This window comes from Capricornis sumatraensis, chromosome 3 (assembly GCF_032405125.1).
Source record: "Capricornis sumatraensis isolate serow.1 chromosome 3, serow.2, whole genome shotgun sequence".
Taxonomy (NCBI): domain Eukaryota; kingdom Metazoa; phylum Chordata; class Mammalia; order Artiodactyla; family Bovidae; genus Capricornis; species Capricornis sumatraensis.
The window spans coordinates 164,363,796-164,387,014 of record NC_091071.1 but is presented as its reverse complement, the minus strand read 5'-3'; the positions used below and the strand labels follow the sequence as shown (position 1 = coordinate 164,387,014).

The 23,219-nt window shown below is 37.5% G+C and overlaps 1 protein-coding gene across 1 annotated transcript in view; it reads right to left on the bottom strand.

The window, feature by feature from the left end:
* DIS3L2 (DIS3 like 3'-5' exoribonuclease 2) overlaps positions 1 to 23,219 on the bottom strand; it is a 362,585-nt gene that overhangs the window by 183,896 nt on the left and 155,470 nt on the right. Inside the window, exon 9 of the mRNA XM_068968636.1 lies at positions 7,800 to 7,973. Within this exon, the coding sequence (XP_068824737.1) occupies positions 7,800 to 7,973 (174 nt within the window). The remainder of the gene's footprint in view (positions 1 to 7,799; positions 7,974 to 23,219) is intronic.

Genomic DNA, 23,219 nt, shown 5'->3' with positions numbered 1-23,219 from the left:
ATCATTACAGTATAACTTCCAAACAAATTTTATATATTTAGAATGTATAGAAATTAATCATCTTTCCTATGCATTCATATTTGCAAAATGGTACAAAATTATTTCTGAGTATAAGTTCAAATACTGTCTTCTCTGTCAACAGGCATTTTTCTACCTGTTCAGATAAAATCTACTAATCTCTGGCTATTTATTTCCTTTGAGATTTAGTGCTACTTATCAATATAAATTTTATGTTAACAAACTACTGAAGTACTTGTAGTTAAGAATACCCACTTGTGGATCTACTTTCAGACCCATTCATCTTTGTTCCTATCTATGAGTTTCATGTATTTTCATAAACAGTGAGTTAGGATTTATATGAAGGGAATAGCATTGCTGTTTCAAATGACAATGACAGCTTCCTGCAGGCTTCCTGGTGGTTTAGACGGTAAAGGGTCTACCTGCAATGCAGGAGACCCAGGTTCAATCCCCTGGGTCAGGAAGATGCCCTGGAGAAGGAAAAGGCAATCCACTCCGGTATTCTCACCTGGGAAATTCCCTGGACAGAGGAGCCTGGCAGGCTACAGTCCACGGGGTTGCAACAGTAGGAGACAACTAAGCAGCTAACACAGTTAAACTTTGCTTCCCACCAGGCAAGAGAAGAAGGGGTTCCCTTGGCAATGGAAGAGCTGAGAGTGCTTTAAAGCACAGTTCTTGAATTCCTTCTGTTGCCCACAGTGAAGCACAGTCAATATTTGTCAGATAAATGTGGCAGATAATCACCAGTGGAATACCACTTTCTTTCAAATCCAAGAAGTTTGCTCTGAATAATTCAGAAAGGACATCCCAAACACAGTCACAGAGCATTAGACCTATTACGCTGTGAGATATTTAGTTTAGCAATTTCATAGTGTATACTAAGGAACACCAGTTTCACGAGATGATCCACACAAAAAAATACTGTAAGAAATGTATTAACCCAATGTTTCCCAAAACAGGATGGCCACAGAATCTTTTTTCTCCATAGCACATATTAAAATCCCAAAGAACTTGCAGCCTACCAACACCTTTTGGAAAACCTAACTTGGTCAAATAATCCGTTTTACCAAAGATGAAACTTCAGTTTCATCTGTGCTCACTGTTTCCCCAAATGTAACTGATTTTCCCAAGGTCACCCAGCTAGTCCCTGACTTCCAGTGCTCTTTCTATGCTGCCACACTCCCTCACCAGAGGGACCTTTTCTAAATGGCAATTTAATCAGACTGGACTTCCTGATAAACAGCAAGATCATTAGTCATTTAATGTTAGTTATGTTTGAAAGCTTTCCCACAAGAGGCTTGACCTGAAAGAGGTTAGTATTATATGTCTCCTTTCAAGTTGCTATTTCAAGGTTGGTTTTACCTGGAGTGAGAGGAAATTTCTATCTGGAACAGTTCCATCCTGAAGATATTTCAATATTTCTCACCACAACACCCTTTCTGTGCTCAGTATTTTTAGCTCATTGTTTTCTATTTTGGCAGCTGAGAAGGTGCAGTTTGTAATTTTACCTCCAGCTTCATATTTCTTCTTAAAAGTGAATACAATGTCCTGTTTATAATAATAAAATCACTAGTTGGCAGAACGACATTAAATGGAAAAAAAAAAGGGAAAGCAATTGGAAAATTTAGAGCAAGCAATTTTAAGTGCCAAGTTTTGCATTTGTAATGGTCCAGTGGAGGTCACTGGGCTTCCTTTTTATTGAGAGAATAGTAAAGAAATAGATATCCACAAGTTCTGCTGTGAAAAACTATAGAAATCACCTCCACTTCAAGGAAGCTCATGGTTTTACTGAAAAGTGACATGATCCAAACTTCTACAATACTACTGAAGTATAAAAATCAGTTTAGCATGGTATTTTCCCCCTCCAATAATTTAGGTTTTCACTTTCTACTTTAATTAAGCTTTTAAGCTTTGGTTTCAGTTTAGCAACAAAGGGAGCAAAACAATATGAATAAAATTGGAAATAATTGGAGCCAGTCTCAGAAATAACCTTGGGGTTTCTTGGGCTTCTGGTGCAACCCCCTTTAAGCAGTTTCCTTGGATATATTCTCCTCCTGATCCCCAAAGGCTTGCAGTATTGGTGTTGCTTTTTTTTTTTTAACCTCAAATGCCCTGCTAAGGAGAGCTGCAGGTTAGGCCATGCAAGCACCAATTCTCCAGAGACTGAAGCCCAAGGTCCAGAAAAATGGTGCTCCCAATCAGAAGGGCCAGATTCCTCCTAGGAGTTCACACCAGCCTTCCTTCTTGAAAATTGCTAACCAACCATTTTTCTTTTCAAAATAAACACTATTTCTCTCAACTTCAGTTTGCAAAATATTACCCCAATTCCACTGGACTAAAAAACTGGAATTTTACTGACATAATTGGATTATGAGGTTTAAAGATTGATGGAACTTTCCTGTTCCAAATATAATTGTTCAAATACCAAACCTAAACGGGTATGTAGAAGTCCTTACGTAGCTAGAGCCAGGGCAACATCACAGGCTCCACAGCAGGGCGGCCCAGCAGAGGGGGTCAAGAAGCCATCAAAACCATAGGAGTTGTGAGCCCTGTTACAGTAGATCTGGGAGGCTTAAGGGAACACCCCACCCTTTCTGCAGCCACAGCCTGCCACTAAACTGAAGACTACTTAGTCACTCTAGTTCTAGAAATGCCTGCTCATTTCTCAGATCTCAGCTCTAGCACCAATGACATTGGCAATTTGTTCATACGGATATTGTTGGGCTTGCCATTCTCTGCTGTAATTTATCTGAGTATAAATCTGCCTTCTTGCGACAGTAAAGTCATGAAGAACAAGGGCTGGGCCTTACTTGCCTTTGCATTTCCGGTGACTGATTTAGTATACTTGGTATATATTATATGTACACATATATTATATATATATAATATATATAAACACAAGAGGCTTCCCTCATAGCTCAGTTGGTAAAGAGTCTGAGTGCAATGCAGGAGACCCGGGTTTGATTCCTGGGTCGGCAAGATACCCTGGAGAAAGAAATGGCAAACCACTCCAGTACTCTTGCCTGGAGAATCCCATGGACAGAGGAGCCTGGTGGGCTACAGTCCATGGAGTCGCAAGAGTCAAACACAGTTTAGCAACTAAACTGCCATAGAGAGAAGAAGAGAGGAAAAGGAAAAAAGTTTGATTTAGGAGTTTACAGAATATGTATTATTTATTCATAGCATGTTTCTTAGGGTATATTAGGATTCATTCCTAGTTCTTTTGACTTTCCTAGAAAAATATTGGCAAAACCTCTTTGAGGGCACTGAACCTCTGAGCAGAAGAAATAACAGTATTATAAATTCTTGTACCAAGTATCTCTCTTCCATTATAATTCCATATTTGACTATTGCTCCAAGACAGAATTCCACAAGAACAGAAACCATTATCTACTTTTACTCATGTTGAATTTCTACTGTCCGTGGATGGTGTTCAATAAATATTTGTTGATAGAAAAATGAAATAAATTTATTACAAGACCAATCAAAGAGAGGAAAAGGTAATCAGATCCAAACGCTTCAGCATACTAAGTACTTCTCTATTTTTTATTGTAAAAAAATAAGAAATTATTTACTGTGGCTACATAAACACATGAACCCTGGCATACTCACAAGATGTGTGGATCAGGTGGTAAATGAGGTGACCCTCAGGTGTTCCAAAACACAAAAGGCAATGATACTGGCACGTTTGCTGGTTCTTTTATTTTCAGCCAACTATGAACAGTGGGTAATTACACATGCCCAGTACCATGGATTTATGGTTTTAGCAAAGTTAATCCTTACAAAATAGGTACGTGGCTAAAAAAAGACTATTGCAAAGATCCAGATTGAAGATAATATTAAACTAATAATAGTAATAGCACTAACACCATGAAAATAGCAAAGTTGACATTTTCTTCTGCTCCTAACATGAATTCATCATCAGCCACATTATGATTTCAAAACAATGACTGTCAATCATATGTTCCCTAGCAGATAACTTGGAAAAAAAAATACACTTAATCTGTCCCTTCAAGTAAATGTGATCTTTTAAGAATGATTTTTAAAAGTTATTGCTTTTTGAAAGCAAAATAAAACAAGAAACTCAAGTTTTTAATATAAAATTCTAAAAATGGATGTTTTGAAATGTTTCATTATTACACAATTTGGGGACCTAAAATGACCTAATCTTATAAGCTACCAAATTGCTCATATCTGTACACTTAAATTTTCTCATGTAATTTTATAGCTAGTTTTTAAAGATGCCAACTGCAAAATAATTGAAGATAATGAAACCATTTTTAAAAACTCTAAAAATGCAGCACCTTTCAATTTGCCCACAAGAAAGGACTGACATCATGAAAGGTGGAAGTCTATTAGATGGATTTCAAAATGAATCTGAATATGATCAGTGAATAGGATTGAAAAATGAGTATCATGATTTAGTGAGTTCAGCTCATTTCTTCCTAAGACATGACGCATCTTTTTCAGTTATGATAACCATTAAAACCAAAACTAAGTATCAAAATACAAAAAAATTACACTCAGACCTTTGTATTTCCATATTGCAAGTTGCTCAAGCAAAATAAAAAAATAAAATATTCAATCACATTGCTTTCACCAAAAGATTAATGATAATATGAACATCTTTCTCTACCATTTTAAAGTAAAATAAAATACATTAAAATTTGTTTCATTCTTATTTTTCCACTTTTATGTATGTTAATAACATAATAAATTAGTGAAGTAGTACATATACTTGTAATTTTAGAATATAGGCACAGAAGTTACAGGAAATGCATGTCCAACAAAGTTTAGAGGTTACCACTTTAGGCATCACAAGCGGGTGAAAGATTTTAAGCCAAAGGAGTAAAAGCAAAAGAATAAGATTTGAATTTTAGAAAAATAATTCTAGAGGATAATGGACAGGTAAAAACCTCCTGAAAGTTAAAGTGTTTTTTTTTTAAAAAAAAAAAAAACCCTGTTACTGACATAAAGAACAAACTTTTGGACTCAGTGGGAGAAGGCAAGGGTGGGATGATTTCAGAGAATAGTATTGAAACATGTATATTACCATATGTAAAACAGATGACCACTGCAAGTTCAATGCATGAAGCAGGGCACCCAAAACTGGTGTTCTGGGACAATCCACAGGGATAGGGTGGGAAGGGAGGTGGGAGGGGGGTTCAGAGGTGGGGGACACATGTATACCTGTAACAATTCGTGTTGATGTATGGCAAAAACCATCACATTACTGTTAAGTAATTATCCTCCAATTAAAATAAATAAACAAAAAATTTTTAAAAGATAGTGATAGGCAAAAATGATATTTACGAAAGTGAAAAAAAAGAATCCCTGTTACTATGCTAACGGCAGAGAGCATTCCACAGGCTCCCTGAATCTTTGGATCCTTGTGCAGGACACATAGGTATATTTTAACAGAAGCCTTCTGCAGAGCAAGACCTCCTAGTCTGTGGTCTAACTCGGAAGGTAACAAGAAGGCAAAGGAAAAGATAATGTGGGGCCATGAGAGGGGAATTAGCAATACTAGCTGCAGGGACTATTGGCATGACTTGTCATTTACCTGCATACTAGGAGTCAGGCTTGGAAAGACTGAGCACCTCTCTCTTCTGATATTTACATTCATAATTTTAAAAAGTCATAAAGGTTACTTGTTTAAATAACCTGAATAATAGAGCAATTTATAAAATGAAAAGTAAAATACTGCCTCCATACCTCCTACCACTTCACTGAGTCCACGTACAATAATCACTGTCGGCAGATTGATGTGTTTCCTTCCAGGACTTTTTTTTTTAATATATATATACTTTTATGTATACATGTATATTATACATATACATTTACATAGTTTTTATATAATTTGACTATTAAAAACTAGGCTCATATTCTTACTGTTCTGAAACTTGCTTCTTTCACTTTGCAATATATGATGGCCATTCTTTTAGGAAAGTCCACATGGGTCTAGCTTCTTTTTTACAGTGGCAGAGAATGCTAGCTTATTGATATGACATAGGTTATGTAACCATTCCTTTACTAGTGGACATCAGCAGTGTCACTTTTACAATAAGGTAGCAACAAACATTCATGTACATGTACCCTAATATACTTCCTTGAATAGCATAAATTGAAAGGGTAGGTACATTTAAAATGTCGATAGCTACAGAGGATTAGCTCTACTAACTTACACTTCAAACAAGAAAATTCAGTCATCCATTCTATCTTTTTCTTATTAATTTTTTAATAGATTCCTAGATTTAGGAAAAGATCTCAGAAAATAAGTCCCTCCATTTATATATGAGAATATGAAGGTTCAGAGAGAATAATAAGATTATGGCCTCAGGATCCCAAAATCCTTGACAAGATAACTGACCAGAAGCAGTTCTATGAACAATGGTTACTGCTGAAAGCTGACTTCAAATATAATGTGTGTTCCATCTGAGCCACTAACAAGTAGGAAAGGGAACCATCAACTCCTTTCCTTGCCTACCCTTGGCAAGAAAAGAAAAAAAAAAAAAGAAGTAAATTCCTAAAAGATACAAAAGCAAGAGGGAGCTGGAAAGGAGGATTCTCAAACTAGGTGGAGTAATGGGCACCACAAGCTTAAGGTATCATAAGTTCAGCTACATGAAGTGAGCAAGTGTGGTGGTGGAAAAGACTCTGACATGGGATGACCTTAGCAAAAAACCTTCCACGGCCTCAGTGGGTTGTATGAAAAGTTTCTTGGTTCTGAATATCTCCATGTGGCATCCAAAATGAATGCCAGCACTGAAACCAAATTCTGAAGAGAAATATCAGAAAAGAACTAACATCCCACAATGAAGAAACATCTTCAAAGAAGATGTTGTTTAAAAAAATACCACAAAAGTACTTTCCAACAAATTCCAGACCTAAAAGTAAAGCTTTAAAGTGAAGCTCCAAGCACAGAAGTCTTGAATCCTTTGCTCTGTGCCTGAAGAGGCCCATATAAAGGAGGGCACTTCTAACAAGATAACACTGTCTTGATTGGACCAGACCTATGGGGCTTAGCAATGAGGAAAGAAGGTGGCAAGTGTACCCGTTGAAGTTAGAATGGTCTAGAAGAAGAGTCAGCACACATTTTCAATAAAGGGCTAGACAGCAAATATCTTAGGCTTTGCAGGCCATATGGCCTCTGTTGCAACTATTCAACGCTGCTATTGTATTGCAAAAAAATAGCCAAAGACAATATCTAATCAAATAAGCATGGCTAAGTTTCAGGACAACTTTATGAATGCTGAAATTTGAATTTTATATAATTTTCATAAAAAATTATTGTGTCAATTTTTTTCAACCATGAAAAAATATAAAAACCATTCTTAGCTCACAAGTGCATGCAAGTGTGCTCAGTCACATCTGACTCTTTGCAGCTTCATGGGCTGTAGCTTACCAGGCTCCTCTGTCCATGGGATTTCCCAGGCAAGAATACTGGAGTGGGTGGCCATTTCCTTCTCCAGGGGATCTTTCCGACCCAGGGTTGGATCCCACCTCTCTGGTGTCTCCTGCATTGGCAGGTGGATTGTTTACCACTGAGCCACCTAGGAAGCCTTCTTAGCTCAAGGCTGTGAGTAAACAGGCAATAGGCTAGGTTTAGCTCACAAGGCATCATTGGCCAACTTCTGGTACATGAGCACTTGAGTTCAGTTGTACGGAACTTGAGTGTTGGTGGAAAGATGGCAACACCTGAGGCCAGCTCCTCAGAAAGTTAAGTCAGAAGACAGAAAGGTAGAAAACGTGTCATTCTTTAAAGGGTTTCAGATATTTACCTTAAATCTCTTCTCCTGCTGAGTTCCTCTGGTGGAACTGTCCAAGGCAGGCCTTGAGGGAGGCATTCTAAAACTTCTGAAGAGAAATCAGAGAAATCCACACCATATTCTGTAAGTATCCCTTCTGTTTCAGGCTCGATTTCACCAGCCTGCCCAAGACTCTTCGCCAGCAGCCTGTGTACAGGACGGACAGGAAAGACTGTGTTAGTAATGGAACGCGGGCGACCTGTCTCCTCTCTTAAGTTAAGGTTGTCTTTCAGACTCTCCTGTCCCTGCCCCAGCAGGAACACCATCACCAGTGGATGAACAGGGGGCCAAGCTGAAGAGCTTAGGATACTCTTGTCTTGTTAACGCCGTGATTACAGTGTACTGTTACCTTTCCTCAGGAATGCTGACCCACGGAGAAGGGCCAGACAACCGTCTGTGTGACGCCTGCAGTTGTTCTTCGTGGAGAAGTGAAAGCTTTTGTCAATTACTTCTCTTGTAAACACCTTTAGAGACAATTCTGATCAACCCAGTTTGCTGTTAAATCACTAGTTTCACACTGACTACACCTTATGTCATGCTCACTAGATCAGATCTGATGTTTCCGTTTATTTCACAATTCTACTAATTTTTGCCTTAATGGTTTAAGACATTTTGTCTGAACACAAAAGCTATATATATTCACTTTAGAGAAGTTGTTAATAGAAAAGATAAAATACAACAAGAAGAAAACTGAAATTATCTTTAATCCAGTCACCCAGCAAATGATCATTCACATTTTAGCGTCCTGTTCCATTAAAAATAAGATTCTATTGAACAGGACAGTCCTGTCACTATGCGTAGGGTTCCATCTTTTAGAGGGCTGATCTTACTCTTTATCTGTGGGTCATCTACACATATACCAAAACTGATAACTTTCCATTCTTGTAAATACTGGCATGCCACATACAGCCAAGTCTAAAGTTAAGTGGTGAATGCTGATAGTCAATAGGAAATACAACATGAGTCTTAAATCAGCTGCCTTCGTTGAGAGTGTTGAGGAGACCAGAGTTGGCTACCTCCTCCACTGCACAGGTCTATTCATCTACCAGGGTGACCTAGGAATCTAACTTCAGTAATTCCTGCAAGGAGTTTAACTTTGGCGTTAGGGCCTTCTCTGGGACCATTTGACTTCTTTGAAGAAGATTCCATTTCCTTATATAAGGGTAGATGCCTGGCTACTAGAGTTCATAGGTACACAGTGGTATAGGAGGACTGGGGATGTGGTTGCCTTATATGCAGACTTTTAACACATTTTCGGCCTCAATACTGGGACATGGCAGTGGTGGTAGAACGGTTGGCCCCACTTCTCATATGCCAGCCAAGAGAGAGCAGCCCACTGCTGATACATACACCTGCCCACCAGCACAGGCTTGAGGCAGCCTGCGGGCATTTCACATACAATGGTGGCTCAGACCAGTGCCTTCTTCTCAAAGGTAGGTGGTGATTTCCACAAATCACATCAAAAAGCCAAAGACAGCAAAAATACATGGGAAAAAAATGAAAGAAGGCTATCTGGTAGATTCACAAATATACAAAAATTAAACAACCCATGGGTTAAGGAAGAAATAAATAGAGAATTAGAAAATATTTTGAACTGAATGAAATACAATATATCAATATTTGTGAGATGCAGCTAAAGCAGTGCTTTGAGGAAATTCTACAGCTTTAAATGCTCATATTACAAAACAAGGATTATATAACAACAATGTATTCTGCCTGAGGACAGTCTCTGGATTAAACCTTCTGGCTAATTCTATTCTCTTAAAATGTAAATTATGGGAGTAGGTCTGGTGAGGTCTTTACAACCTCCAGACATTCTTTGGATTTACTGGAGAGTATATAACTTCATTGCTAACACTAACAAGCGGGCACTCTTTCTGCCCCCTTCTGATGCCTATGTCAGAAGCTTTCTCTATCTCCTTTAAACTTTAATAAAACTTTATCACACACACACACACAAAAGAAATGTGTCAGTGAACTAAACTTCTATCTTAAAAGACTGAAAAAAGAAAAGCAAATTAGATCCCAGGTAAGCAGAAGGAAGGAAATAATAAAGAAATAAAAATCAATGACTAGAAAATTAATAAACAATAAAGAAAACCAATAAAATCAAAAGCTGATTCTTTGAAAAGAAAATAAAATAGGTAAGTTTCTGGTGAGACTGATCAAGAAAAATAAGGAATAAGTTACCAATGTCAGGAATGAGAGAGGGACCATTATTATAGATCTTTAGAGCATTAAAATAATAATAAGGGAACTATAAATGACTTTAGGCCAATAAATCAAATAACCTGGATGAAATGGATAAATTCCATGAAAGACACACACTGCCTAAGACTAGTCAAGGAGATTCCAACACTATATATCCCTTCATCTACTAAAGAAACCAAATTCATAGTTTAAAATGTTTCCACAGACAAAATGCAGGCCCAAATGGTTTCACTGGATAATGCTACCAAGTCTTTACAAAAGAATTAATACTCATTTCACACAAACTCTTTCAGAATATAGAATAGGACGGAACACTTCCTAACTAGTTTTATGAAGCCAGAATTACTCTGATACCAAAATGAGACAAAAGATTCATGAGATCAATATCCCTCATGAAAAACAGACTTAAAATTCTTATGAAATATTACCAAACAGAGTTCAGCAATATATAAAAGGGCCAAATAATTCAAGATCTGTCTGACATTCAAAAATCTAATCTATTTAATTACTCAGCTAGTAAACAATGAAAAAACACAATCATCTCAACAGAATAAAAAAAATTTTTGACAAAATTCAACGTCTATTCATGATCAAAACACTCAGCAAATGAGTAATGAACAGGAACATCCTCAATTTAACAGTGAAAGTCTAAATGCTTTCCTCAAGATCAGGAAGAAAACAAGTTCACTCTCTTTGGTTCAGTTAGTACTGTTCACCAATAGTACCAAATATGGTATCAAAAGTCCCAGTGAGAATCATAAAGCAAGAAAGTGAAGAAACGAATGCAAATTAGAAAGACTTCCACACTGTGAGTAAGTGGGCCAAAGGAGTATAATTCCCATTACAGAAATGAGCAGCCTCCTACTTAAGACTCTGCTTCAGCTCAAGGCTTTGAATGGGAAGACAGTGACACAAAGACAAAGAGGTGCTTAGGATTCATTCATGGTGGCTACAGGGCTGCCAGTGAAAGCAGTGCTGGTAGCAGTGCCCAGTAGCAATGCTGTCTTGCCAGTGGTAAGAACCACTGCCATCGTGGCCAAACTAATCCTGATAAAAGACAATGGCTAGACCTTGTTCTTGGCTTTCCAGGTTGGCCTTTGTTCCTTCCCATAACTTTCTCGGGACGTTCAAGACTCACTGTTACTATGAACCCTTCAATATCCCTCTAATAAATTCCTTCTTCAACCACAGTTGTTTTCTCCTATTTTGCAACCAAGGATCCAGATAGTTAAAAACTCAGGTCTCACTAATTTTCAAAATTACAACATTATTATCTGTGTATTATCCTCATTCACTAGAATGAAGTTCCTGTTGAGGATCTGGGAAACCTGTTGTTAATGCCTTTTAAGTTTAAAGGACATTTTGGAGACTGATTAATATTTTGAAAATCAAGTGGGACATGAGTTATGTCCAACCCACTTAAAGAATTAATTATTCTCAAAGTTCCTAAGGGTCTGTTCTCTACATCCATTTCCTAATACAAACATGTTTGTCTGGTTCTTGGTGTAAGCATGAGAAACTAACTCTGGTTTGAAAAGAAATTTTTTGGAAAGATACCAAAAGCTCACAGAAACAGTGAGAGATGTGGAAAACCTGAAAAGAGGATAGAAACAAAAGAATTATGTGCTCAACCTCTAAAGTCTTAATTTCAGGCTAAGATGGAAACTCAGTGACTTCCTATGTATATCAAAAAAGTTTTATGAGTCTATTTCAGCTTCCAGGCTAAGACAGCAAATAAACAAAAATCAAGGGTGATAAATCACTACCATCATTAAATTCAGAGTCTCACTAAGTCTCTTACATGAAAAGTAGGAATATATCAGAAACAGTAAGCCTCAAGAGAACCAAACCATATATATTTATCTATATATGTATATATAGATATATGTTATATGATATATATTTCATATATATATATATATGAAATACAAGATTAGGAAATACAAGATACAGGAAGATGCAGAAAGGTCTGAATACCTTGGATGCCTAGTTCCAACTAACCTTTCATTGTCACGAATCATAAGTGGACTCTGGTAGTATATCCATTCTAAGGGATGGTCTCTGAAAAGACAGTGGAGCAGAAACTTCCTCCCTGCAGGTAGAACTTGAAGCAATACATCCATGGTCTACTTTGGCTGAGGAAAGATGGCCTGATGGGCAGTGGCTACAAGTTTAGCCAGATGGATAGGGACCTGAAAGAAGAAAGATTGGAGGACTGGTGACAAAGACATCTGAGGGACAGACATGGAGAAATGGGCCTAGAGCATAGTTATTTGTGTTCCATGAGAATGCTCAGCATAAGATTCTCACTGTGGGGGCAAGATGATCTACCTTGAAAATGTCAACCAACCCCCTTCCCCAGGCACTGCAGTGTTTGCTCAACTGGCATCAGAACAAAGTACCTGGTAGCAGGAAATGAGCTCCACACATGAGCTTCCTCTCACCAATGCCAACCAGGCCACCACACTTGCTGCTAAGTCGCTTCAGTCATGTCCAACTCTGTGCGACCCCAGAGACGGCAGCCCACCAGGCTCCCCCGTCCCTGGGATTCTCCAGGCAAGAACACTGGAGTGGCTTGCCATTTCCTTCTCCAATGCATGAAAAGTGAAAAGCGAAAGTGAAGTCGCTCAGTTGTGTCCAACTCTGAGCCTCTAATACAGAACCATGGCAGGAGGACCCACCAACCTGGTGAAGGCAGATGAAGTTCGCTGAGCTCTCCTCTGATGCAGAGGGCAACAATCTTTCTCCATTAAAAGAAACACTAATTCTGGATTTGGCTTGATGTCTTCATTTGTTCTACCCACCCTGGCTATATAAGCATCATAATCCATAGATTTATCAAATACTGTTCAAGCTTATAATGTTATATCATTCAATATTTTGTAGTCAAGAATTTCTGCCTCAACTAAGACCAGACACAGCGAAAAAATATTCTAAAAAAACTGTTTGCAATTCAAGTCAGCTGAGAGATGATTCAGAAATAAGGATTCAAGGGTAGCAAGTAATGATGTAAAGAAGATAATCATATATTGAGACGCATGAAATTACCAATTTATTTGACCATGTTTTGCCTAGAAAACACAATTTCACATGATTCTCCCCATAGTATTAAAAACTATGTAAAATAATTAACCATACATATAATCCAACAGCATACACAGTTTCTGGGAGAAGCATAAACAACAAAGCAGATCTCATAGCATTTATTAGAGAATATGAAAAAAAACACATTCTGATACGTGGTAAGAGTCTTAGTTTTTGTGAGGCCGCCTTAAAACACAGTGGCCATCCTATTCCTACTTGGTGAGGTTGCAGTGGTCAAAACTGATTATCTTATGCTTGTAATGGAGGGCTTAAATGCCTGAACAGAAGGCATTTTGTAATATCCAACTTTAAAAATATAACACTAAAATCTAAGAACTCATTATTTAAAGATGGAGTGGGAGGCAGGAAGAGGAGCCATTCCAGGTGTTCTATTAAAAAAAATACTTCATGTAAAAAGGAAGAAACAGGCAAGAGAAATAGCAGAAGAATAAAACATAGTTTACGTGCATGCAGACACATAAATTACTCATTTGACCAAAGATGCTAGCAAGAACTCAAAAATTCTATGAAAATATAACCACTAAAGAACAGCTCAAAGTAAAGATCCAAGTGCATAAGAAATAAATTTCACAAAAGGAAATAAAAACTAGTGTGATTTCTAGTTCTCTAACTATGTCTAGGAAATAGGAAATAAGTAGAAAGGAAAAATAAAATTAATGAAGAACTGACACTATTTGAAAAAAATAAGACTCACAGAGAAAAGTCTGGAAGAAGTGGGGAAAAATGCAATTAGAAAGTATATACAGAGAGTGTGAAAAGATTAGAGGGAAAACAGATATGAAAGGCAGGTGAAGGAGAACAAACTTTGGCATGATTCATATTCCTGAAGGAAGGAACTACATATATGAAACAGAAAGCGTTTTCAAAAATATCATTAAGACTATTTCCCTGAAATCAAAGAAATTTTATGGACATGGTATACTATGTCTCAGGAAAAACTAATACAGAAAATTATCATTGAAGTTTGTGGACTTAAAGATGAAGTTTTGGGGGTTTTTTTAACAGGCAAGAACTCAGGGAATATAATTCTCACAAACCCTTTCTGAAAGACTACTAAGTGAGAACAACAGCCTCCCGAGAGACGGAGAAATTTTCCAAAAGAAGACTAGCGCTCACAGTTCTGCACTGAGCCTTATGTTCGGACGAAAACAAATGTTTTGTAAATGTCTGCCGAGTCATCCTCACTGACTTTTCCATCTGTATCATGCACACGTATGTTATTTCTATGTATTTCAACATAGTTCCTTGTTTTGTACTTATTCTGCTCTCAGAGTATTTTCCTATGCTCTATCTTTATAGATAAGTATATAAGCACAATTATGACTGTGGCTACGAATCGGGTGAAAATCTGCTAAAGAAACCATTGCAAAAACAAAGCAAAGTTGCATAAAAAATACTAGAAAGTATTATACGTTGTGCCATTCTTGGTAAGAAGCTGTTTAATACAAAATAATTAGACACCTGGTTGCCAAATTAAGTTTTAAAAAATAAAAATATATAATGTTACTGTATCATATTAATAAATGTAACATTAATAAAATTAAAAAAGACTAGTGCTGAGTGCTGGAACCACTTCCACTGGGGTGAGAAGGTGAAAGGAAAGGACCAAAGTAAGCAGGTGATGATGGACCTAGTATGTGTCAGAACAAGTCACTGCAATCATCAGCCCTTTGCTGACATTTAAAGAAAAAAACACTTTGTCTTTCATCTCATTTAATTTTATTCTTGCTTTGTGTTCTGGCAATTTTTTTTCACCAGGCTCTAAGTCCAAAGAATCTTAAATTGTTCATTGAAATTGGAACATGGCTCATAAACATGAAATTATATTTTGAATTATATTTTGATTAGGGCCTCCAACCGTGATCAATGACTCCAAGTTTCTATTAGTAGTAATTAATATTTATTTTTATTAAGTTCCAGAAAACATTTCTCAAGTGCCATATTTAAATAATTTATTACAGATATTCACTTGAGATGTATGTGATAGCAGCATAGACTGAACAGCTTGCAGGAGATAAAAATCTAACAGGTCAGCATTAAACTTAGATGCATTCAGAACTTAGATGCCCCAGAAAGAATCATATGCTGCCTACTTATAAATTCTGCTGCCACTCTAAAATCCATAATGTCTTAGGATCTAAACAAAAGCAGAATCTAGTAGAGAATCGATTTATACACTGTATATTTTCCTCTAACAGAAGGATCTGTTTTATATTTTTATTTTGGTTGTAAATTTTATTTTATATGAATACTGAAAGTAACTTTCATCTGTTAGAGCTCAAATATTACAACGTTCTAAGTAATTTCTGTCTTTCATTCACTGTCTGCAAAGATGGAAAGAGTTGCTTTAGGACAATATGACTCAAAATGTTACATCAAAATGTCTGGCCCATTCTCTTAAAAACCAACTTTATTGTTGTTGTTCAAGTAAAGAGATGCCTGGCTGCTGCTGCTGCTAAGTCACTTCAGTTGTGTCCAACTCTGTGTGACCCCATGGACAGTAGCCCACCAGGCTCCCCCGTCCCTGGGATTCTCCAGGCAAGAATACTGGAGTGGGTTGCCATTTCCTAGATACCTGGAGTAACAGGCAAATTTGGCCTTAGAGTACCAAATGAAGCAGGGCAAAGGCTAACAGAGTTTTGCCAAGAGAACTCACTGGTCATAGCAAACACTGTCTTCCAACAACACAGAGAGATGACTCTACAAATGGATATCACCAGATGGTCAATACCAAAATCAGACTGATTATATTCTTTGCAGCCAAAGAGGGAGAAGCTCTAAACAGTCAGCAAAAACAAGACCAGGAGCTGACTGTGGCTCAGATCATGAACACCTTAGTGCAAAATACAGGTTTAAATTGGAGAAAGGAGAGAAAACCAATAGGCAACTCAAGTATGACCTAAATCAAATCCCTTACAATTATACAGTGGAAGTGACAAACAGAGTCAAGGGATTAGATCTGACAGAGTGTCTGAAGAACTATGGATGGAGGTTCGTGACACTGTACAGGAGGGAGTGACCAAACCATTCCCGAGAAAAAGAAATGCAAAAAGACAAAATGGTTGCCTCAGGAGGCCTTATAAAGGGCTAAGAAAAGAAGAGAAGTAAAAGGCAAGGAAGAAAAGGAAAGATATACCCATAAGAATGCAGAGTTCCAAAGAATAGTATGGAGAAATAAAGTCTTCCAAAGCGAACACAGAAAGAAATAGAGGAAAACAACAGAAAGGGAAAGACTAGAGATCTCTTCAAGAAAATTAGAGACACCAAGGGAACATTTCATACACAGATGGGCAGAATAAAGGACAGAAACAGTGTGGACCTAATAGAAGCAGAAGATATTAAGAAGAGGTGGCAAGAATACACAGACTGTACAGAAAAGATCTTAATGACCCAAATAACCACGATGGTGTGATCACACACCTAGAACCAGACATCCTGGAATGCAAAGTCAAGTGGGCCTTAGGAAGCATCACTATGAACAAAGCTAGTGGAGGTAATGGAATTCCAACTGAGCTATTTCTAATCCTAACAGATGATGCTGTTAAAGTGCTACACTTAATATGCCAGCAAATTTGGAAAACTCAGCAGTGGCCACAGGACTGGAAAAGGTCAGTTTTCATTCCAATCCCAGAAAAGGGCAATGCCAAAGAATGTTCAAACTACTGCTCAATTGCACTCATTTCACACGCTAGCAAAGTAATGCTCAAAATTCTCTGTGCTGGGCTTCAAGAGTACGTGAACCGAGAACTTCCAGATGTTCAAGCTGTGTTTAGAAAAGGAGAGATCAAATTGCCAACATCTGTTGGATCATCAAAAAACCAAGAGAATTCCAGAAAAACATCTACTCCTGCTTTATTGACTATGCCAAAGCCTTTGACTGTGTGGACCACAACAAACTGTGGAAAATTCTGAAAGAGATGGGAATACCAGACCACCTTACCTCCTCCTGAGAAACCTGTATGCAGGTCAAGAAGCAACAGTTAATACCAGACATGAAACAACTGACTGGTTCCAAATTGGGAAAGGAGCACATCAAGGCTGTATATTGTTACCTTGCTTATTCAATTTCTATGCAGAGTACATCATGTGAAATGCCGGGCTGGAGGAAGCACAAGCTGGAATAAAGACTGCCAGGAGAAGTATCAATAACCTCAGATATGCAGATGACACCACCCTTATGGCAGAAAGTGAAGAGGAACTAAAGAGCCTCTTGATGGAAGTGAAAGAGGAGAGTTAAAAAGTTGATTTAAAACTCAACATTCAAAAAACAAAGATTATGGTATCCGGTTCCATCACTTCATGGCAAATAGATGGGGAAACAATGGAAACTGAGAGACCTTTATTTTCTTGGGCTTCAAAATCACTGCAGATGGTGACTGCAGCCATGAAATTAAGACGCTTGTTCCTTCGAAGTAAAGCTATGACCAACCTAGACAGCATATTAAAAAGCAGAGACATTACTTTGCCAACAAAGGTTCATATACCCAAAGCTATGATTTTTTCCAGTAGTCATGTATGGATGTGAGAGCTGGACTATAAAGATGGTTGAGCAGTGCTTTTGAACTGTGGTGTTGGAGAACATTCTCGCGAGTCCCTTGGACTACAAAGAGATCAAACCCATCAATCCTAAAGGAAATCAATTCTGAATATTCATTGGAAGGACTGATGCTGAACCTGAACCTAGAATACTCTGGCCACCTGATGCAAAGAACTGACTGCTTAGAAAAGACCCTAATGCTGGGAAAGATTGAAGGTGGGAGGAAAAGGGGACAACACAGGATGAGATGGTTGGATGGCACCCCCGACTCAATGGACATGAGTTTGAGTAAACTCCAGGAGTTGGTGATGGACAGGGAGGCCTGGTGTGCTGCAGTCCATGGGGTCACAAAGAGTTGGACACAACTGAGCAACTGAATAACAAATCCATGACATACTGACATGGTACTGCTGGTTCTAGAGCATAAAAGGACTATACAGCTCCTTCCTTAAGCAATGTATCTCTATCTTAAAGGCACTTCCTTTATGACTTCCATGTTGAACTAGGCCCACAGAACAAAACAAGCTCATTCACCTCAGAAAACAGCAGCAAGGCCATGGAGCCATTCCTCCTCCAGAGCAGCTCTCGCTCCTCAGAACTATTACTCTCCTTTGGTTCTATTTCCTTCCTGGAACATGCCTCTTTCCAGCTGTCTAACAATGTTTTAGGTACATCTCTTATTTATTAATAGATGAGGAGAATCATCCTAGAGGGAATACACATTTCTTTGTTTCTGTATCTTACACTGAGACTTTGTTCATCTTAACAGCCCAGTAAAAGATGGTTGAATGAATAAACAAAGTAATGCTCTTGAGCCTGGGAAAAATGTACTCTATTCCTGCATGAAACTCCAAAGGAAAAGAAAACTGAAGATGGTAAAATACAAACAAATAAAACCCAATGACGTGGACCTAAGTAAACACCTGAGTCCTTTAATAACCAGCAGCCACATTAGCAAAGTTACTAGTATTAACATATCAAAGAATTAAGAACAAGAAAAAAAATGCCTGCTACTATTTCTTTCACTCAAAATTGACCTGACATTACCTACTGATGTGAAAAATATCACCTCTTTAATTATGAGTTGCCAGTTCAAGAAGACTTGAAAAAGAAATATTTTAGGGATTTGAATGAAAGAAAAATATCTGTTTACCAATGATACGATTACCTACAGAAAAAATCCAAAGGAAACTATATCCAAAGTATTAAAATTAATAAGGGGATTTAGCAATGAGGCTGGATAAAGGATTAACACACAAAAATTAATTATAACTTAAAAAATTAATTATAACTTTATACATGAGCACCAAAAAGCTAAAAAATGCAATTTAAGTGCCTGCTTTTCAGAAGTCAACATTAACAACATGAACAGACAATTCACAAACCAAGGAAAAGGTATTTTCCATATTATTAGCTGCTAAAAGGTTACTTTCTAGGTATTTTTTTAACTCCAGAAAATCAAATGACAAACAGGCCAAATTTAAAAAGATGCTAACATGAGTGGGTAAAATTTTAAGAAAAGAGAATTATAAAGTCTCAAAAATATCACCCCAAGTATATTAAATAGTATATTTATAAGGGAAAATAATAAAGTTAGGGATTCTGGCAGATAGCTCCTTAGTCAAGTGATCAAGGTTAACATCACCAGTATACATACTGATATCATGTACCCACTGATATGCTGCACTTCATTTTCTGGTATCCTTCTCAATGATGCTTAAGCTCAATCCAACCATGAGAAAACATTAGACAAACACAAACTGAGAAACACTCTACAAAACTCCTGACCAGGACTCTTCAAAATTGTCAAAACAGAAGACAAGGCTGAGAAATGGTCACAAATTGGAAAAACTGCAATGACATGACAACTGCAAAGTAGAATCCTGGACCAGAATCTCGAACAGAAAAAGGGGGTTAGTAGAAAAACTGATAAGATCTGAATAAATTCTACACTTTATGTAATAGTATTGTACCAGGGTTAATTTCTTAGTTTTGACAAATATTCTATGATAAGATGTTCACATAGGAAAAGCTAGGTAAAGAATATAAGAACATTCTACCATTTTTGCAATTTCTGTAAATCTAAATTATCTAAACAAAAAATTAACTGTGGAAAAAATATGAGTAAAGACACAGAGATAGTCTCTAAGAGAGGAAACATAATGACTATAAATATATGAAAAGATGCTCAATCTCATTAGTAATTTGTTGTCATCTGTTCAGTTGCTAAGTCAAGTCCTACTCTTTACTGCTAGATAAATAAATTATATTTCTGCAAATAGAAATTTTATGAATTAAAATGAATGAAATATATGAATGCATCTTGGAAACATAATGTTAAAAGAAAAAAAGACAAGTCAAAGAAGAATATGTGTAGCCTTGTATTTGTATTTTTTATAAGGTTCAGAAACAAGCAAAACTAACACTTTCAGGGACATAAATATGAGCAAATTATAAGGAAAAGCATATGTCTGAGACAATGGTTACCTCTTGGGATAACATTAGGGGTTAGGATAGAGAGGAACACACAGGGAGTTTTAACACTATTGTGACAGATTCCTTAATCTGGGTGGTGAGTTCAAGGGTTGGTTTAAATACCAGAACTCAAAAATCACATAAATGTTACATGTATTCTTTTAACTGTGAAACATATTTTGCAATTGATGTTAATAAATATTTTAAAAATAATATTTTAGACAAATATATACCAAACCCTTAATAGTGATTATTTCAGGGGATGAAATTCTGGAAATATCTCACTTTCTATAGTATATATTTTAAATAATATTAAGTTTATAGCATATATATACTGGAAAAAATTAAAATTTTCTAAAAATTTTGCTACTGCAATAACAAATAGATATGAGAAAGCTTTCCTAGTTAGAATAATTTAAATGATAACTACCTCAATTTTTCTCATTCACCAGAGTTCTTCCACACATACTCTTCCCATTCACAATCCATGACATGACAACTGGGTCCTACTATAAAATTAATCAGGACAGAGCTGAAATATTTCTAGCTCCTTACAGTTGGGAGCTATGTGTACATGTAAACATTCTATACAAATCAGCATTTTTAGGGTTCACTGTTCTGGGTAATGTGCCATTAAAACCTTACCGAGGGAAAAGACCAGCTACAGGCAGGAGAAATTAAGACAAGAAAGTCCTACAAATTGGCCCCTGGGCCTTAAAGAAAACTGGAAAAGCAACAGTCAACACTGGTGTTGCAAGCCATTCATCCTCCTTTTCCATCACAACTGCTCATCAAGTTTTAGCCTTAAAACTCAGCTACACACAGAAAGGCAGCCCTACCCTCTTACAGTGATCGTCACTATCATTATCGCCCTCACGCCTTCATGTATACTGGCCCATGCTGGAAACTCTATGCAACCAGATACAACGGTATCCGATCCCTGAGAACCTGCAAGTGGAAAACAATAAACACTGCCGCATTTAGGGCTCGGAACTTCAGTAACGAGACACAGTGAAAACAGAGTGTGGCAAAGACTTGAGCTGTATCATTTTAGGTATTATTTTCTAAAATCAAGAGAAAAGAACACATCATTTCCCCTTTTCTGCCTCAGTATTATGATGCAGCAAAAATCAGTAAGTAAGGAACTGGGGATTTTAGAAAAAGCTTGGGCAGATCAGTGATGATAAAATGCAGAAGAGAAGCAAGGCTCAACAATGTTTGATTTTAGGGAAGGCCCAGAAGATTGACAGTAAAGAGTTTAACGTCAATGTGAAGGGAGCAAAGAGGAGGCTGAAAGCATTTAAGGGGTAAAGAAGAAGGCTGATAGTAGCTAAGGTTCTCTAATACTTTAATATTTTCAAGAAGATTGTGGATGAAGCTGACAACCATGGAAGAAGTGTTAATGATCGCATGTGGTGCAAGGAGGGAACGACTCGGAAGCAAAGCCTGCATCAGGACTACTCTCTTCCACACCTTTCACTTTTGCTCTGTTTGGACCAAGATGCTCTCTCAGTGTTGCACACATAGCTTTTTCCAAAGTGAGTCCTCAGAAGCCACGAGGTAGAGCCCAACAGTCACACAGAAAGAGCCCCCTCCTCAGCCTAATTTGTTTCATTTCCACCAGCCAAGATAGAGTCACTCCTCCTGAAAAGGTCTTACAAAGTCTGAGTCTGGTAATACAAGTTTTCAGGATTACGTAACACAGCCTCTTCCTCAGGAGAGTCTTCAGACAACGAACATCCTCTTGAAAAGGTGAAATACTCTGCACAGGGGGAAGGACTGGATGGAGATATTTTTCAGTTTACTAATCTTATAGGCTATGCTTCCATGAAACAAACCAATGTATCCTGTTTGTTTTTTTCTACCAACTTAGTTATTGTTTCATCTTCCTAAATACACGTTAATGTAATGTCCACCTCTTAAATTCATATCTACGGCATAAGAAATGTTGCATCTATCAAACCTGAATAGAAGAGTAAAAGTATTTGCTTCTGTCAGTCAACAAATGTATCTGATGGTCTGATTACTGAAATGTTAAGGGTACAAAGGCAAGAGTTGAAGAAGATACCAGAACGGTTCCCTTCCCCATCAACCACTTCCCCCCCCACCACATGCGCCATCAATCAGAACTCCCCTTCCCCTCCTTCCACCTCACCCAGTCCTCTCGCATGCAAGTTGTTGTCCATTCCCTCCCTTAAAATGTGTGGTGCCATGACGTTAAGCCTGGACAATCCCATCTTCAACACCAAGCTTTTCACCCATGCGGCACGCGCACTGACCTATTCATCTTCCTCTTTCTCAGCCCTCAAAGCTGCCAAACTTTGCTAGTTTATGGTATTAGTGAAATAAAATATGTCAGTTTGCTTTGTGTCAATTCATGCCATAGATCTTTAGTCAGTCTTCAATGTTGCCAAGAAACACTATTATGTTTTTCACAGTAGTTGCTATAAAACTTTTCCATTTTCTTTAAGATTTATCTTTAAATATTCCAGAAGAAGAAACTATGACCAATCTAGGAGAAAGTGATCTTGGTATCTCCATGCTCATGACATCCTGGGAGGAAAGGCTTGGACTGTAAACTCTAGACTTTAGGAGAACAGATTTCACAAAGATCTGACAAAACACAGGCATGAATTCAACTGTAAGAGTTTCTAAAGGAAAAAATGATTTAAGAGAGTTGGGAAGCTCTTTTTTTTTTAATTAAACTTTTTATTTTGTATTGGGGTATAGCCAATTAACAAACAACGTTATGATGGTTTTGGTTGACAGTGAAGGGACTCAGCCATACACACATATATACAAGTATCCACCCTCCCCCAAACTCCCCTCCCATCCAGGCTGACACAACACTGAGCAGAGTTCCACGTGCTATACAGTAGGTCCTCATTGGTTATCCATTTTCAGTATAGCAGTGTGTACATGTCCATCCCAAACTTTCTAGTTATCCCTTCATGAGAGTTGGGAAGCTCTTAAAACTGTAAGTCTGATTATATAATTACAAATCATTCCAGCAAGGAAGCAAATGTGGCTTTTTAAGTATCTTGGACAAGAGTTCTAGTACTAAA